This window comes from Sinohyriopsis cumingii, chromosome 4, assembly GCF_028554795.1.
Source record: "Sinohyriopsis cumingii isolate HCF-2022 chromosome 4, ASM2855479v2, whole genome shotgun sequence".
In the NCBI taxonomy this organism is placed as follows: Eukaryota; Metazoa; Mollusca; class Bivalvia; order Unionida; family Unionidae; genus Sinohyriopsis; species Sinohyriopsis cumingii.
Window position 1 is genome coordinate 103,284,875 of NC_142964.1, and position 19,088 is coordinate 103,303,962.

Here is a 19,088-nt window from a genome sequence, read left to right on the forward strand (position 1 = left end):
ATCTTTTCAAGCGCACCGAGGACGGGCACAGTTGCCGCCGTAACATCTTTGGTCGCTTTAGTTACCGGAGCAAAGAGCTGTTCGCTTCCAACAGCAAAATCAGTTTGTAGTTGTTGCCGCGTTTGAAGTTGTTTTCGGACCCTGTCTCGTAACGGTATGAACTTTTTAAGCGCTACTAGCCGCTCTCTGGCTAGCCGAGTAGTAAGTGATTCGCCTACCATTATTGCAATTGCTCCGTAATTTCTAATTTCCCGCCGAGTGTGGGGGGGATATGTCCCAGGGGCTCCAGGGAGTTTTCGTCTATAATCCTTCTAATGTTTTTAATTTTATTAGAAATCTCCCGCCGTCGTTCAAAAGCCCGTCCGAGTTCTTTTCGTACTGTCTCAACGGCAGTAAATAGTCCAATAAATGCATTTACGTCATTGCCATACAAGTTTTCATTGATCGTATATTGTAATCGCTTTATAAAAGAATACTCGCGTGGCAAGGTATATCGACCTTTCTTTGATTGCTCATTAATAATTTCATAATCGGACAATATTTTTTGGTTATCAAGCTTATCAGATAATTTAATTCCTTGATTTTTTAATTTTAAAATCTCGGTTAATATATTATTGATGTCTTCGATATTCATATTCTTATAAAACATCTTATTTCTAAATAAAAAAAAATTATTTTACAAAATGAACCCCGCGTATCAATCCCGAGGTGTGCTAACATTCGATGAAACATAAAACAGAATATTACAGTTGTTTGTAAAGACAATTTATTCCATCAGTTTTCTTCCGGAAGAAACAATTTATTAATTGTAATAGACTGTAGCGTTCACACTGTCGGTAACTTTGTCACTCGGTGATATACCATCACGAGTTATTCCCCTTTGATGTTACATATGAAAATCGAATTCTGCGCCCGGTCTTTTTTGAGATCGCTGAATTTTGTATTCCTTCTGCAACAAATTGTACTGCGGGCACATAAATATCAAAATATCTACTGGCTTCTTTCATCGACTGAAAAGTTTTTTCTTCGTGCGTTATTGTATCAAATGACTTTACGGGTTTTGCTTTTTTTGAGTATTTACCGGTTCCGCCTTTTTTGGTATTCTGACTTTGCGAGATAGCTTGCAAGTTTATAAGAGAATTATCAGTCTTATTATTATTAATATGATCAATCACAACCCCATTCTCGATTAATCCGTTAAATACTTCAAATACAATCCTGTGAACATAATAGCTTTTTCCTCCCGCAGTAAACATCAAATACCCGCGATTATTTACGGTACCAACCGGCTTCTTCAGTCTACAATTTCTAACAACGCCATCGCGAGATGCCTCGTAATTAACAAGCACGGGATGCGGCTGAAATTCTTGGTTCATTTGTATAATAATACTACTTGTCTAATTCATTATTTGGTTTAATTATAAACCTTGCAATGTAGTCCTGAGGAGTTTTGATGACTGAGTCAGCGGTGGGGTCAATGACGGCGTTTTTAATTCGCTTGTCGTAATAACGTTTTAACTCTCTGTATCGCTTTCCGCCACAATTGATACACAACTGTGATTTTCCTCTTACACCAACGTGGCAAACCAAGCACGGTAGGGGGCCAAGAGAACCATTACGAACGCTTTGTAAATGATACCCGCAGAATTCACCTCTACATGATTTATTGCACGGGGTTATCGACCCAATCATCAACCATTTGCAGTGATTCATTATACTATATTCTTTCATTTAAATACTTGTTTTAATTATATGGAGGAGTTCGAGAGATTAGCAGCAATTAAGCCCTGGAAAAATATTAAGTTCAATCTCGATAGAGTCCTCAAGGACGCACCAAAAGCGTTAATAAACGATAGAACCCTGTTGAATAAAATACGCGACTGTATCAATGAATTCAAGCGTGATGGCGCATCTCATAGTTGGTCAACATTTCGAATTGATGGTATTGTTGATGCTACCATGAACGACAACCGCGCAGCAACGATAATATCACAACTTGGCTCCAGCAAGTATTTCTTCAGAGTAAAATTTATTGTCCGGGTGGAATCAGGCAATTGGATCATACGTGATAAATTTGAACCAGTTCTCAGCGACAAGAAAACAGTCATTGTTAGCCGCGACTCCAAGCCGGGGTTGTTAACCGGAATTGACAGACCATACTATGAACGAGCGTATCCTGAAACAGCAGTTGTCTATGGAATATACCCGTTAAATAAGAAACCTGATATCGGAAAACTAGCGCCGATGAAACAGTCAACGGGGATAAATTGTGTAGCAGAACGAGTAATAGAGCATTTTACAAATGCGTGTCGAGGAAATAAACTGACCGATTTACGACGTAGCAAAATAAACCAATGGGAGGAGACAGTGCGTGAGCGAGGAGCAACCATCAGCGACATAGCGAAATTAGAAACGTCGCTGAGATTTCCAATAACCGTTACAACGATAACCGGTGAAGTATTATATGAATCAAAGTATAAATCAAATGGAGCCCCAATCAAAATTATTGATCATAACGAACACGCGTGGACGCCCGCGGTCACAATATTTCCACGGGATAGAACAGTAAAGTATATCCCCGGGGAATTCCTGGGAGAGGATGGTTTTCTCGCGGAGAGGAAACTATTTGATGCTATTGCTTGTTTGTGTAAAAACGACCCTGTGTCAGTGTGGTTACTTCGAAGCACTGAAAACGACATGGATACCTTTGATCAGTTTGTAAGACCAAACGGTGAATTATATCGCACTGAAGCGTTTCACAACAAGATGAAAAAAACCGCCATGGAATTTGAAGAGCATGATGAACAACTGCTAACAAATTGTTTTAGGATTCCATCGGTTGCGGCTCATGTTGCAGCAAGGAAAAATGCGTGGAGACCAACGCGCAAGGAATTTCTGCCGGATGTACAATCCAGTTGTTTGGAATACTATCACGGTGGACTATGGAACACTGAATACAACCGCGACGCTATGATTTCCGTTGATATGGTTGCCTGTTATCCAGCGAGTTTTCTCGGGTATGGATCCGCCGCTGTGTACTTCAAACGATTTGGACACCCCAGACATGAAATGACTCGTGTTGCTATTAATGGACCACTGCCTGATTTTGATTTAACCGGATTCGCTCGCATAGTATCATTTGAATTCGCGGCAGGACTTCATCGCTGTTGTTATATTTGGATCGGTAGACACATGGCTGAAAAGAAGTGGCTGCCAATAGCGCTGCTACGGTATATGATTGATTGTAGCATGCTTGTATCGTTGATTGTCAGTGACGCGATTATATCATACCGGGCGCAGACTGAAGTCTGGTTACCAGAACCAGAGCGTCTAGATAGCATAATTGACGAATCCAGAAAACACATTGATGCCGACGAGGAATATATCATCGAATGGTCCAAAAAGATATTCAACCAACGAAACTGCGAGGCAAAAGATCTCGGTAGAAGGATAATTGGTAAGTTCACACAAGGTGGAAAAAACTGCGACTACAAACGATATTGCTCACGGCTGATTATAGATGACGCAGAATATGATTTCGTAATCAAGGACGCAGTGGCAAAAAATAGATACGTGAACTGCAAAACAGCTTTCTTGTCCAATGGAACAAAGTTGGGTACAGTTGTTACCTACAGCGATGGAGACAGCCCGGCATATCCACATTTGAGGGCGTCTATGCTGGGTTACGCCGCTATCAATTTATTCTCAATGATAAATAGATTCCCCGACACCGCGGTTAGAGTTGCGATTGATTCATTTTACATAGACGTAAAGTATAAGGGAAACATAGCCGAGTTTACTAGTCCGGACGAGAGTTGGGGTATATGGAGAATTAAAAATGAAATACGACGCGATTATTCCCCGTCAGCAAATGTCACCGTTGAAAATAATTACTTACGCGGTGATAATTTATCAGAATGGTCTAATGCACCACCGTGTTCTGATCCAATTTGTAAATATAAAACAGTTTATTTAAGCGGCTGTGGCGGGTCAGGAAAGACGACTCGGGCAATTGAATTATTTCGAACGCGGGCAAGTATAATCGTGCTTACACCGACCCATAGACTAGCGCGAGAGATAAAACAACGAAATGTTGACGCCGTTACTTATCACAGCTTTTTTCGATACAGCGGCGGTGAGTGGACTCCTGATCGAATGGGGGAAAAATTTATTCCTGAGGTTATCATCTGGGATGAAATATGTACTGTTTCATTAGATACTTTACAAATGTTTCTTGAGTGGTTGCTGCGCGCGAATACAGCGGTAATCATGTGTGGCGACCATGGCCAACCACCACCATTTGTCGGCGAGGGTCCACATGATTGGTTAAAGGGTTTTGTGGACTATTATGAAGAACCCGATACTGATTACCGAGCACTTGATGAACAACTGCGCGAGGTTAAAAAATTAATCAGATTACAGCCGGATAGAGTTCAATGTGAAATAATCCGCGAGGTGATTCCGGAAACGCCGTTAAATGAATTCTGGGAAACATGGAAACCAAACGATTTGATTGTAGCGAGTAGAAAGATAGTCAGAGACACACTTCAGCGGAAGTTGTTTACGTTGCATAAGGAAAAGTTTCCAACGCGCCCAGTGCCGTTGTGTTATAGACCCGCGGACACACGGCGGCAGAATATTGAAGTTGAAATCCCGGGCCCGACAGCGTCAGGGACAAAAAAACAAGTTCTCGTGCTGAATGATATTGTGCTCGTTGATATCAGCGTCGTCGAGGACGCGCTACGTGCTGATAAATCCCCGTGGACGCTAGGATACGCAACAACAATACATTCCTCGCAGGGATTAACCATCACGGATACAATTGTTTGGATAGTTGATAATCGCATCGAATGGTCAAATCTAGTCTATCTTGCAGTGTCCAGAGTACGGAGAATGAATCAGCTTCGAAGAATTGTTATTGACGAAGCCAGTGACAACGATGACATTCTTGATGCTAGCGTCATTGATAGAAAACTCTCGGGTTACCGCCAACAGGATAAAAAAAACAGCGGCGTTTTGATATTGATGCCGAATTAATAATTGCGTTACGACAACAACAGAATAATCACTGCGCGAGTTGCAATTGTGTAATGCGCTGGCGTTATTCGGATAAAGACGCTCGCCAATTTACCGTGGACAGGATCGATAACAGTCTCGGTCATGTCAAAAACAATGTGAGGTTAACTTGCCTTGAGTGCAATAGACGCAACGACGCTAGTTAAGGCCACGTGGGGGTAATTGAGTATCATCAGGTATCACTTGTAGTTGCTCGCGAGTAAATCCGCGCTGAGGAGCAGTTGAATCCAGTCTATAGATCGGCGGTCTACCAGTTGATCGTGTTATCGTTGATATGTTATGTGTGGTAACACTCCAAATAGGATCAGTAGCTCTTTTTTTACCGCCTTCAAGCTCTCCTGGTTCATACAGATATCTAACAGTGACATCGCCGAGAATCGGCTTGGAAACGCTATCTATTTTTGATCTTCCGGGTATATACTTTTTTTTAATCGCGTCGCTGGGCTTCATGTTGATTGCTCGGGTAATCTCGTTATTTAACGCTGCAATTACGCCTGGCAACCTTTTGACCCATTCACGAGATCGTTTTTCTTGGATGAATTCCTTCGCGTATTGATACCCAAATAACCGTTCAGCAAGAGTCCGATTGAATCGTTCAACAATTGCCTGATCACGATGTAGCGCAGTATGACCTCGTCGTATCGCGACGCTATGATGTTTCAGCGTTGATAAAACAGCGCCGCGAAATTCATTGCCAGGATCAACTTGTAATAGATTTGGCCAGCGCAGAGGACCTCTTCGATAAATCCGCTCAAACGCACCGGCTACTTCAGTTGCTGACTTTGTTTTCAAGGGCTCCGCTTGTTTGTATCGACTCGCAACATCAACTACGGTTAGCGCGTATTTGTAACCGTTGTCATGCGGCAGAAATAGTATATCAGCCTGATGAACTTCATTGGGTACGGTAACATCAAAGTGCGAGAAGTTGATTTGTTTAGGTGGTGGTAGATAGATTTGCCATATAGCCTGTTTGGATAACCAATTAGCCGCAACGGCCTTTGTTACCTTTGCAGCGCTTGCGAGTTTACCAATTGCGGCCTTTCCTTTCCAGTATCCTCTCGGAGAATAATAGATGGATTCCATGTTGTTATTATAAACGCTAGCGTTTTCAATTACCAGCGCGAGAAGCTCCGCTTCCAATCATTAATTTACCTTTCATAGCCGATTTTACCAACCATGAAGCCAATTTTTCTTTGAATGATTTATCAGGAATAGCATTTAACGCGTGAATTAATTTTACATCCGCGATATGACGCTGTTGCAGATCGCTACTTTTGTAGTAAGCAACATCATGAGCATGACACGCCTTATATATAGCGTTTATTGGATACTCACCTGGTTTGGGCTGATTTTGATCATCGAGTCTGATATCTAATCGTGTTCCGGGCCACAGTAGCTATATCCTGGGAGGTGCTTTTCTCCTGGATACTTTGCCCACGGTGTTCCGGGGAGTTTTGATAACTTGGCTGCAATATCACCTCCTCGCTTTTTTTTAAAGCATCCCCGGGTCTAATAGAAATAAATCTAAATTTCTTTGTACCGCATTGTACACACTTACCAGTAAGTGCCGATCTGTTATTTCTCGTTGTAACGGTTGTCATATCATTTGTGCCAGTACGCACTCTACACTTCACACAATATAGATCCATAATTTATGTATAGAGATATGAATATAATTGATTTTTCGGCGACTAAAACGAGAGAACCAGTTAAGCATGTTGCAGCGTTACCAAACTCGATCCGGATGATTATCATCGGACCATCTGGATCCGGCAAGACGCAATTGTTACTCAATTTAATAATGAGATGGATGAAGTGGGATAAGTTGTATTTAATCGCCCCTAGCGTGGATGATCAACGATGCTACGAGGTGTTGAAAGATTTTAACGAGAATGCATCAGCGATCGCTGAAAAAAATGTTATTGAGTTTATTACAGATATCAATGATGCACCAGGTATTGATGATATTGATGGCGACGTTAACAATCTAGTCGTGTACGATGATGTTATGTTAGACAATCAAAAAAAACCAGCTAGGATATTTTCCAGAGGCAGGCATAAAAACACCGACGTGATATATGTCACTCAACGATACACTCAGATTCCAAAAGTAATCAGAGACAACTGTAATATTCTTGCTGTATTCAACGGCGTTGATACACACACGCTACGAAATATTTGGCAGACATGGTGCGGCGGTGACATGGACTTTAATGGTTTTCGAACCTTTTTTAGTCATGCTCAGTCGACCCCACATGGATTTGTAACGATAAATTTACATGATCCTCGGACACGATATCGTATTGGACTTGACCAAATATTCGGTTAAATTGTAACTAATTTTCATTGTAAATAACTTCTTAGCAGCAGGGGGGGAAATGACATCGACGCGGTCGTCGCGCTTTTTTACCGGACGCTGACGACACTGGGATCGGCGCGCATTAAACCAGATGACGTCACCGTCGTGTAGGATGGACCGTCGTCGTTTTTTTTTTACCAGGCGCTGACTACACCGGATCCGCTGAGTGCAGAAAGTAATAATTAAGCAAAATAACGATTGGACAAAATGTCGGATTCGCCCCCCCTGCTGCTGGTCTTTTGCATACCGAGGCCCAGCTATGTGGAAAAAATTGTACAGGGACCTTAGAAACAAGAACACTGTGATCTCATTCAAGAGTGCTCTTGAAACTCACCTATTCTGACTACAAGAAAAGACTTAAAGACTTAGTGTTTATTTACTTTTACTTACTTATTATCAACATTTTGGGGGGCTTTCTTAAGGTAATCTCAAGTTGCCTGCTTTTGTAATGTTGTTGTGTATTTTTTTGTTATCTAGTATTATAAAGTACTTAGAGATTCTAAAGATTAGATGCTGTACTAAGTCAACATTATTATGGGACATCAGATCTGCAACATTTTCTTTAGAACGAACCATCTGCAAACATTTGCAACTCTGAAGTGAATTCTGTATATTATACCTTGAATGTGTGTCAATAGCTGCCACTTGGACCTCTTTGGCTATTTACAAAAGAAAGATTGACTGACAAGTTAAGAATGATCAAACTAATTCTTTCCTAAGTAACTTCTCACACAATCTAATTGTACATATAGCCAAGGTGATCCAAACAGATTGGGTTCTATTTCAGCATACAAATTTTAAACAAACAGAATGTTTCATTTTTTTGGTAAGTTACTGCACCAATATACAATCAAGGCATATTCTTGTCTTGCAGAAATAGCTGAGGCAGTCCATAATAAGGATACATCAGACATCAATAAAAGTCGGTCCGTGAAAGCACCATTTTGATAAGACCATCCATTCAGGAGGAAGAGCAATGACATTTCCAGGAGCCGTGGTGGCCGTAATGAACATAGGATCAGCACCATTTTAATTTAGAACCTACTTGGCATCACAAGTAGTTTTCTGGTTAGAAGATGACTTTTCATTGAGGAATAGTAGTTTTGACAAGATTTTTAAAAGTGCTACTGTGGCAGCCATGCCAGATCAAAATCATTTTCATTTACGGCCAGCTAAGCATAGCAAGAAGTATTTTAGTTAAAACTACCAGTGATAAAGCCATCCATTCAGGAGAAGTCGCAATAACAAGATTTTCAAGACAGCCACACAGCAGCCATATTTACTGTCTGATTGGCATCATTTTCATTTGGAACAATCTAGACAATGGGATGAATACAAGTGCGAAGTTTTGTGCCATGCTTCCACATAATTTAGAAGCAGTTATAACAATCAGATGCCAGACAATGACAGACTACAGATGACAGGCAACAGACCATCCTATAAAGTTGCCATTGTAATAAGCAATAAAGATATAAAAAAAATATTATTCCTTACCATAGCTGAATTTCATATTTTCCTTTCTTCCCAAATTTGTACTTGTGTGATTTTCGATTGGGCCAACGCACCTGAATGAGGAAAATAGTTTGCTTGCAAAACATCTATTACACAAGTACAAACATGTATGTATGAACTTGAGCTTTTCATGTTCCATCTTGGAGGATTATTGAAAAGACTTAATCTTGTTAAAAGATAGTTAATAAAGTTGGCATATGCCTTGGCTTTAACTACAGCTGATGGAGGGCCAAAAATAGTTTCAAATATTACAGAAAGTTTCACATGTATGAAGTAATACAGCTGGCATAAATTTCATGAGATGTTAAAATTTGAGACCGTATACACCATAAAAATAAAATAAACTAATTTCGGTTGACAATGAGTTAAATCATCAATGTATGCTATTTATATCTTAGTTGTTCTTTATTAAGATGATAGGAAACATTTCTCCGGAACGTTTGTCATGAAATACTGGGGCCAGATCATTTATACAGAAAAAAAAGGTCAAGAACAAATTAGTGCATTGTGCTATTATTCACTCAGAAGTGACAGCCAATAATTAAATGCTGAGATATTCTACAACAGTATCATCAGTAATATGGGGAAGCAAATCCTCTCATGACCAACCCTATCAAAATATCATTTAGAAGGATTATATCTGTTGATCATGAACGCATGCCATTTTGAATGTATCATCTGGTAATTATGTACTCCTACACAAGAAAAAAGAAAAAGAACCCTGCTTATATACATTTTCATCTTAAAGCAACAGATTCAAACACAGGCATGTATCTGAAGGATAAATCAATTTAAATTGTTCACTCTGCATTCTGCTAAAATAGGCCACAACAAAACATACTGTTACTTTCTCACTTCTATCGCCTGTCTTAATAACAGTTCCCACACTGTCTAATCCTCCATCTTGGTCACCATATTTCCAGTCTTTACCTGTTTGTGATGAGAGAGGATGAAAAAATGTACAAGTCTGAATAGATAAAGGTAAATTTTGACAAGAAAACCTGCACTACCCAAAAGTTATCATTTAATATCTTATACTGAAAGGTATAGAAAAACAATATATATAATTTTGGTAACAGACTTTACCTTGTTAACAACTTAGAATGTTCTAGAATGGAAAATTCAATTAAGTGACAGAGTAGGAACCAGAAAATGGTAATTGTGACCCAGATCAAGTAGATGAGTTTATAATCCTGTTTACTTGAGAAATTAATGGCTTGCATTTAATATCTGAGGCAGAACCAGCCTTATTATTGTGTTCAGTATTTCATTTGAGTAGAATTATTTATTCAAATTATACTCATATATAATATTCTTAGACCAGAAGATTAATTTGGAATTATAGTGATTTCAGACAAAAACATTCTTGGATAATATTATTATGATTCATAAAGATTGTTGGCACACCCCCACATTCCAGGCCACTACAAGCGCATGAACACATTCAGAGTTGGATCTTATTTTGAATGCTGCTGGAATTTAATTAGGACTTCATTAATTAGGACTGGCAAAAGAACTCTTTAGACTATCTGGAATTTAATTAGAACTTCATTAATTAGGACTGGCGATAGAACTCTTTAGACTATCTGGAATTTAATTTGCATTGTTGTAAGTTCTTTTTAAATTTTCACTCTGTAATCAAGGGAAATAAATTATTTGTTGAATTTTGGAAAACTTGTTGGTTTTCACTTTTTTCTGATACTTAGTTTAAGACCACACAGTTGTAATAATATATATAATACACTGGATCTAGCAAGAGTTCACGTGTGACAAGGGCTGACTAAGATAATTGTAAATGACAGACAATGAATAGTACAAAGTTAGCTTTTAACTAGCCTTAGCACTTTTGACTCTCAGCAAATCTTTGTTAAAAGCAATTAAAATAAGAGAAAATCAATAGCCAAAAAAAGAACTCTTGAACTCACCAACTTCAAATGACTAGGTCTAACAGAAGTATTGTCGATTTTCAAACGATTAGAAGTGATTCAAACAACAGGATTAAATATAATACAGTATCATTTAAATACGCAAATCCTGTAATATAAAGCATTAAAAAAACTTTTAGAACATTAGTTGCCATGGTAACAGCAACCATTAGTAAGGTATTTACAATGATAAAATAAAGAGACTGAATTCATTTTCTTAAATGAAAATTATTATTTCAGTGTGTCAAATTCAGATACAATTTTTTTAACATACCAGCTTACTCACACATTGAAACCCATATAATGTACAAACAATCTGCCCCAATTCAAATTTCACATGCCAAATTTCTGGGTAATAGTATGACCTATATCATTTATGTTCATACATTTGCATAGACTTAGTAAGTGATGTTTATACTTTGTGAGAATAACTTTTTCACTGAAAATAATTTAATTCTATATGGCCTTCATTTTGTATACCTGCATGGGGTTGTTTATGTATGCAGCATGGCATTGCTACAAAAACACTGGTAATGATGGAGAATAATACAACTATAAATCTGGAGTTTTTAATTTTGAAAATGTAATAAATAACTCATGCAAGTAAATATTAAAACAAGAAAGCTCACTGATAATGATTTAACACAAGTAGTCTGAAGAAGCAAATAAATAAACATTTGTCACAAACTGCTACCAACACTACTCTTCCTGCACACTGATCTACTGGTGGTATGCCATAAAATACACATCAAGAAAATGCATGCATCACATTTAGCACTGCCATACACTGTCAGCTTTAAAGTATGCCTTTTGGAGCATCACTTGCATAGGCTCCACTTGTTCAATCTAGCCAAAGTGCATCAGGAACAATTTTATATTCTTTGTGCCCGGAAAAATCCCCATTCAGTTTTGTGACATATCAATTTAGAATTCCAGAGACATGCACTTCTTAGTCTTCTTTAAAGTGTCCATCATACTTTAGATACCCATAGTGACCTACAATGTTAAATGAGCACACACACACCCATTAGCATCCAATTTATCCCTAAAATGGTAACCCATGCTCCATTCCCACTTGCATCATACTGGCTCAAGTCTTGCCCCAAAAATAAAATGTGAAATGTACGTTATGTTCCCATAATCACCACACCAGCCTACAATGTTAATCCTATGGAAATCCCCTTGTCCCTCCCATAGCATCATTTTTAAGATAGAGGAACAATGTTAAATTCCAATTTCTCAATTGTGAAGCTTCTACCCAAAAGTGGTCCAAATGTTAATTACTGATTCCCCTTTCCAACCATGGTGCCATCAAAAGTGAAACATATGGACGTATTTAACATTCCCCAATAGTGACATTTTTCACAATGGCAGCATAATGTTAAATTCTCATTCCCCAATAGTGACATTTTTCCTGATATGGTGATACCAATAACTGCTTTTGCAAACACAATATCAAACTTCTCTTAATTTGTGTGGGTATTATTATTCTTGGATTTAAATAGAATTTTTTAAAGTAAAAATTCATGTAAAAAAAAATGATTACACTTATTACCAATATATTTCTTCTGCATTTTCACACAACCTTTGAGGTTAATAAAAGTAAAGTCTATGTTGCACCCCCTTACAAGTAATGATAGCATTCAGCTTTGAAATAAGTTACAGTCTTAATCCACATATGGAAAACTAATTTTAATCAGAAAAAGCAAGCTTTAACATAATGCCTTATCAACGTATTCAAACTCTATTCCACATTATATCGCATCTGTAACCAATTATGTATTCCCACACAGATACTAAATCTGAATCAGAAATTTTATACACAGAGGGTTACAAATAACAATTTTACAACCCATATTAACACCTAGTAAAGTGCCATAGTAATATTATTCCTGAAAATTACAAAGAATTATTTTGTCCTAATTAATTTCAAAAGCCTGATTGTGTAAATGTTTAAACTGCAGACAAAAAATCATAGTTACCTCTTCTGACTTTACATCCAACTGCAATTCTTTCACCAGGTGAAAGAACACGTGGTTCTTCCACTGGCATAACGTCAAACTGTCCACCGACTGCATACCTATACATGTTCGAGTTTCTTCCTCTAGAGTCATAGTTATCCCAAACAACATCTGCCCAGTCTAAAATGACATACATTGGTACATAAACACAAACTGGAAGTGTAATTGTGAAAATTTCTATGATATTAAACAGACAATTTAATTTTTCCTGATAGACTCGTACAATATTTTGATACATTTTGTGACTTCAGGATCTGAATTGATACTGTCAGACTTATTGCTCTAAAATCAGATTTTATATAATGTATTTCTGTGTATGCACCAGGATATAACATCTGCCCATCATCATAATGTACTACTTGAAACTTATTACTGGTCCATCTTAAAGAAATATAAAAAAAAATTGTCTAATTTCTGGCAATTACTGCATCATGAATAATGCTATGCACAATTGGTTTTTTAAAATACATTTAAGCTCCTTTTTCTTTCAGTGTTTAAAATGTTAATGCAACTGTTGCATTTAAACCTTTTTGCAAATCATAATGAGTCATAGACTGTACATACAGCTTATGAATACTTCATTAACCACTCAAGAAAAATATGTACAGTGGTCCCCCTCTTGAACGGCCGCTCTGACCAGCAACCACCCACTTCTTGAGTTTGTGTTCAAAAGTACCCCTCAAAAATTGCCACCCCTCTAATGCGACCAGCGGCCAGCCTATTAGTACAAAAATGAAAAATGTTCCCCTCACAAGCAGCCACTTTTTATTTCAAATGTGTCCAGAACCAATAATTAATTCATATCGTAAGGTAAGTGATCAGATCATCACTATAGTCAATACCTATCTCCTGGTGTCAGGTTTCTGTTACTGAAAGAAGTGTGGACTACAGTACATGTAACACTAAGATTAATATCATATCATTGTCTATAAAAGATGATGTTTACAGAAAAAGGGCTCAATAATGTTGTGATAAGAGTTTTGGGCTTCACACATCTGTTGAGTTCTTCTCTTGGATGATTACAACCAGGCATAATTTTCAAGATCATATGGTCAGCATAAGCTAAATATAGATTTTGTGGATTTGCACACACACAGAAATTAACCTTGAACAAAACAGGGTACCAGACAAAGACCAGAAAAATTACGTGACAATATATATATTGCTTCCTTTACAAAAGCATTTCATCCACACAACAAAAATGTTGTCTGCATAATTAAATTACATATAGCTAGCAACATCTGAATAAATCATTGCTAAACATTATCCTGTCATCACGTAAACAGAGACATATTACAAGAAAACTGGTTATTCTACTCAATGACACCAGAGGATGGGGAGGGGGACTTGCCAAACAATTTTATGAAAAAAGACTCAAATAAAACAATTTTAAGCTGAAAAGACTCGAATAAACAATGACAGAACCGATCAAGAGATTATTCAGCAGCAGTGGGAAAATGGAGCAAATGGAAAGTGAATTATGCATGTACCAAGATTTAAATGACAGTTTTGAATGGTTTTGCAATGTGCATGACAACAATACCCACTTGCATATCATGCTTGTGCCAAGAATAAGACCTATTAATGTGTATTCAGTTTATATAAGTCTATTCTTAAGACAAGAAGAACGTTTTAATAATTATGTTACTTTTAAACGAAGACATTAAATGAAGATATTAAATGCTTTGAAGTATGTAGCTTTCTTACTATGTACATTACATATACTTCTCACAAAATATTTAGTACCCTCTGGAAAGACCACTAGTCTTATAAGACCACTTTTCCGATGCAGAAGGGGTGGCCGTATAAGAGGGGGACCACTGTATTATGAAATAAATAATTTAGATCACTTGGTGTTTGAAATTTTTCAACAACTACAAAAAAGATACAAATCAAATCATCAAAGGAACAATATAGACATATGTAGGGATCAAAAACATAATCAGAGAAAATAAAGACAAATTTTAAGGTAGAAAATCTGTCCTTACTGTTCTTATCATATCCGACGATAGTGCCTACACCTTCACTATCCTGGTCTCCCCACTTCCAATCTGGACCTCTCCGTACTCGAGTTCCAATTAGCAGAAGCTGATCTTCCAACCTGTTGATTCTTTCTTCAGAAAGCTGTTCCTCCTCTGATGATTCTTTTGTAGATGCTTTTGATCGTCTCATAGATTCCTCTACTATGTCCTCAAAAAGGAGAAAATTTCATTACCATCATCTGAATTCATTCTTTCAAACGTTAAACACACAAATAGTTAAATCTCTTTCCCAGCAAGAAATTTATGAAAAAATGACAGAAAAAACAAGGTTATCAGACTGGATATGTTCGATATACATTTCAGTAAGATTTAATAACTTTTAGATAGAGAGATGGGTTGGTGGGTGCATGAAAAGATAACTACATAGATATATCCATGAGGCAAAAACTGCTATATATTATCAGCCTGAAACTAATTATGATTTGAATCCAAACCATAAGATTTAGAGCCAAATGGTCCTTTTTTGTAATGTGGTACTAAAGTTTTCCCATGAAAAGGTTGGAATAACTGTAAGCAGATGCACAGCATCGGTATTTTGAGGAATTTTCATACAGATAACAAGGAAATTACTTGAAAAACATGATTGGCCATACCGTTTTTCGCCATTGGGTTTAGGTTGAATTTGAAGATAAATCTGTTCTGAAAAAATGGCAAACATAGTGGTAACAAAGCCTTTTATGTTGATTTTATGGGAAATTTGTGGTACAGTACACTATCATTAGAAATTAACTGGCATAAAATGTGTTCAGCTGTATTGTTTTGTTTCTTTGTTTTTAATGACATTAATGAATAACTATCCTTCGATTAATTATGGATTAATGTCACTTAGTATATGATCATGCAGCCGCCTAGATAAGCTCCTTGGGTAAATCAAGAACTATCATATGGGGGATTGTATCAAAGTGGACTTCACCCAGAGCATATTTATTGCTATTCTGTATTCTTTCAGGTCATTTTCACTTTTTTGCAAGAAAATGTACTGACGACTAATGTTAAATCATCCTGCTTTTAATATATATTCAAAATTCACTGAGATCACTGTTATACGAGACACAATTTGTCATTTTTGGACTGCTGAAAGTAAAAATATACTTTCCCTTTTGGAGTAGGTCATAAAATATGGCTTTATTTCTATTTTCAAACTTGAAAATTGTAAATATTTCACAGGGCAAGAATGTCCTATACATGTACTTATTTGCAATGCATGAATGTATAATTATTGTATTAAAAATATTACTGGAGTGAGTAATAAAGCTGCAATTATTCAATCTCAAGCATAATCCTCTACTTTCGAGATCCTGAAGACTCTTTTAAATGTATATACTGAACTGTGTTATATGCCTCGGTCTACAACTATCATCTGATGATAATCTGGTACATCCTAGAAATTAAATTTGTATTGGTCCACTTGAAATCTAATGTTCACTGGAACTGTATGACAAACTTGCAATAACCCTTTCTAGGAAGTGTAGTAAAATAATATGTTGAAGAAATTACAATGTTTGTCCATGTCATCTGATGTGATGATAACTAACATATATATATAACATATATATATATATATATATATATATATATATATATATATATATATATATATATATATATATATTTTAGCCATCTTAACCAACTCATGTGAACCAATCTGCTTCCCCAATCGTGAAATCATCTGTCTTTATAAATGTGGGATATAAAAGTGTTTCAACCAGTAAAGCTGAAAAGCTATGTTGACACGCAGGTCAGTTTTGTTGTGTTGTGCAATCCTTGTTCTGCTTTTTAACAATCCTCAGTGAGTTGCAACGGTTGCATGTGATGTCACCGATGAGTGCCCTTCTTTATAACACCCATAGAGGACATGGAATGTAACCATTTAGTCATTCCTTCTGGTATCTGCACCAAAAAGTTTTGTCATTATCCAAACACTTCTAGATCTGACCATTCCTAAAACCCTAATTTCAAGCCAATGTTGATGCAATTGATTTTACGGTATTAAAGAATGACAAATTGTACAGAATATTTCATTTCTTATTATTTAAAATGTATTCACCTAAACTAACATTCATAACACTCATTGATCACCTATTTACCATAACTGTAGTGACAATCGGTCTGATTCATTAAGAACGCTGAAATGTCTCCATGCCATTCATGCCACAAGCATCATAATTTGATGAACGATTTTACTTGTTTATGCCAAATAATTCACAAACCAACTTACTAAATCTTCTCCTTTAACATTCCAAAGAGTCCTAATGATATTTCTTACAAAATCAATATCGCCTTTTCTGATGAAATCCTGATAGTGTCGAGATGCTACATCCTGGAAAATTGAAATATAAACTGAGATGATTAGAATGATGACTGTAAGTGCCAGAATTAAATAATTAATAGCTTTAAATAAGATTTTCCTTGCTGCGATTGGTTTTTCAGTCATTCTACATAAGCATTTACTTTTTGCACTCAAAATACATTTAATATAATGTACCAAATCTGCAGATAATTTGTGATAAATAGATTGAAATTTGGAATACATATTATAAATGCCTATTTTCAACAAATTTCAAGAATGTAAATTACCATAAAACATAAGAGCTTTACAAATAATAGACTTCAGCAAATTAACAACCAGGGTTTAATATTGTTATCACAAATAAAATTCATTATGTTTCGACAAACAGACATAATTAACAAAGGTGTCAGAAACAATCAAAACTTAGATTTCATTTTAATCTCAGATGTTTCTATAAAAACGAGTCAGCCGATTAGTATAATTTTTGCACTGAATGGGACATATTCCAAATTTATATTTAAGAAAGTTTAAGAGCTGATTTGTGGAGTGTATTTGCTGGTTTTTTTTACTGTCTCTAAATATAATATTTTCTTTACAGCTCATTGTTTTGAGTTTTAACAATATAGGAAAGAGCATGTACACTAACACTGAATCAGACTTGCCCTCCAAAATAATTCTTACACCTTATCCAAAAGTGGACCAGTCAATTATCTGCACAACCTGACTCACTGCTTATGAACTACAAGTGTTCAGAAGAAGCAGCTAAATTCATTTGTCCTTTCTAAACTTTGTCTATGAGAGCTAGAATAATTGGAGTTAAAGTGACCTTAGTTGCAGAATGATTTGGTCTTCTGTTTGGGTGTTCTTTTAAAGGAACAAGAGTGTTTAAGCTGATTTAGTTCCTTACAACAATAAAAAAAAACAAAAATGCCACCCTGAATTTATAATGAAGATAAACATTTGGTCATCCTAGTACATATCTTACCAAAAATTTTGTCCGTCTGCCAAGTTTCTTCCAGTCTTCACACTTATAGATTTTTCCATTGGTTGACTGTGAGATCTTGGTTAGAAAATCCTATAAAAAAAAGTGTTATCCATTGTCCTTTATCTGAATGAAATTTGAAAAAGAATCTGACAGAATGTTCACAACTATTTAATCATGTAAAGATCTAGTGTATTTAAAAATGTGGATTCTACTACCAATAAAAAAACTACTTAGAATCGAACCCTTTCTTTTGTGGAATATATACCAATGAGTTTATTTTCATAAATATTCTTTAAACAAAAGAGTGATTTATGTTATTTTGGTACTGGCTAAAGTCTAGCAACCACTGACCAATTACAGTTTTACAACTACTACACTGTCTGATGCATTCATTAAATGAAAACTTGTCATAAGCGTCACAGAATGTTTTCATAGTACACTAGTAAATGCAAATCTAATTTTACTTTGATACAGCAAGTATATCCTGATATACTTTTCACAATTTCTTGCAGGATAAGACACTTTGCTGGTAGACAGGTACTTACTATTTTGCTTTCTCCAAGCGGCACACAATCAATATGGAGATGACAACCTTTCGCAATTTCTTGAACTGTATGCATTACAACAGTCTCATCCTGAAAAACCACAACTTACTTAACTTCATAAATGTTCATAAATACATGACAAAATACTGGGATCTTGTTAAAGAAAATTCCATTTACTCTGACGTTTTTTGAGTCTATATACAGTGGTCCCCCTCATCAACAGCACCCCCCACCCCACCCCAGCCAGCAGCCACCCACTCCTTACAGCCAGAATCCCTTGTCACTGACAGGCTTGTGTTCAAAAATACCCCATAAGAAAGGCCAGCCCTCTAG

At 36.6% G+C, this 19,088-nt stretch overlaps 1 protein-coding gene across 6 annotated transcripts in view; it reads right to left on the reverse strand.

Moving 5' to 3' along the window:
- The window catches only part of LOC149801808 (uncharacterized), a 91,050-nt gene that overhangs the window by 17,906 nt on the left and 54,056 nt on the right, over window positions 1-19,088 (reverse strand). For all 6 annotated transcript variants that reach the window (XM_089956160.1, XM_089956161.1, XM_089956164.1 and 3 more), the window contains exons 13-19: window positions 18,756-18,845; window positions 18,211-18,300; window positions 17,154-17,255; window positions 14,882-15,083; window positions 12,855-13,013; window positions 9,789-9,877; window positions 8,930-9,000 (exon numbers count right to left, since the gene is read on the reverse strand). In XM_089956160.1, the coding sequence (XP_089812286.1) occupies window positions 8,930-9,000; window positions 9,789-9,877; window positions 12,855-13,013; window positions 14,882-15,083; window positions 17,154-17,255; window positions 18,211-18,300; window positions 18,756-18,845 (803 nt within the window). The remainder of the gene's footprint in view (window positions 1-8,929; window positions 9,001-9,788; window positions 9,878-12,854; window positions 13,014-14,881; window positions 15,084-17,153; window positions 17,256-18,210; window positions 18,301-18,755; window positions 18,846-19,088) is intronic.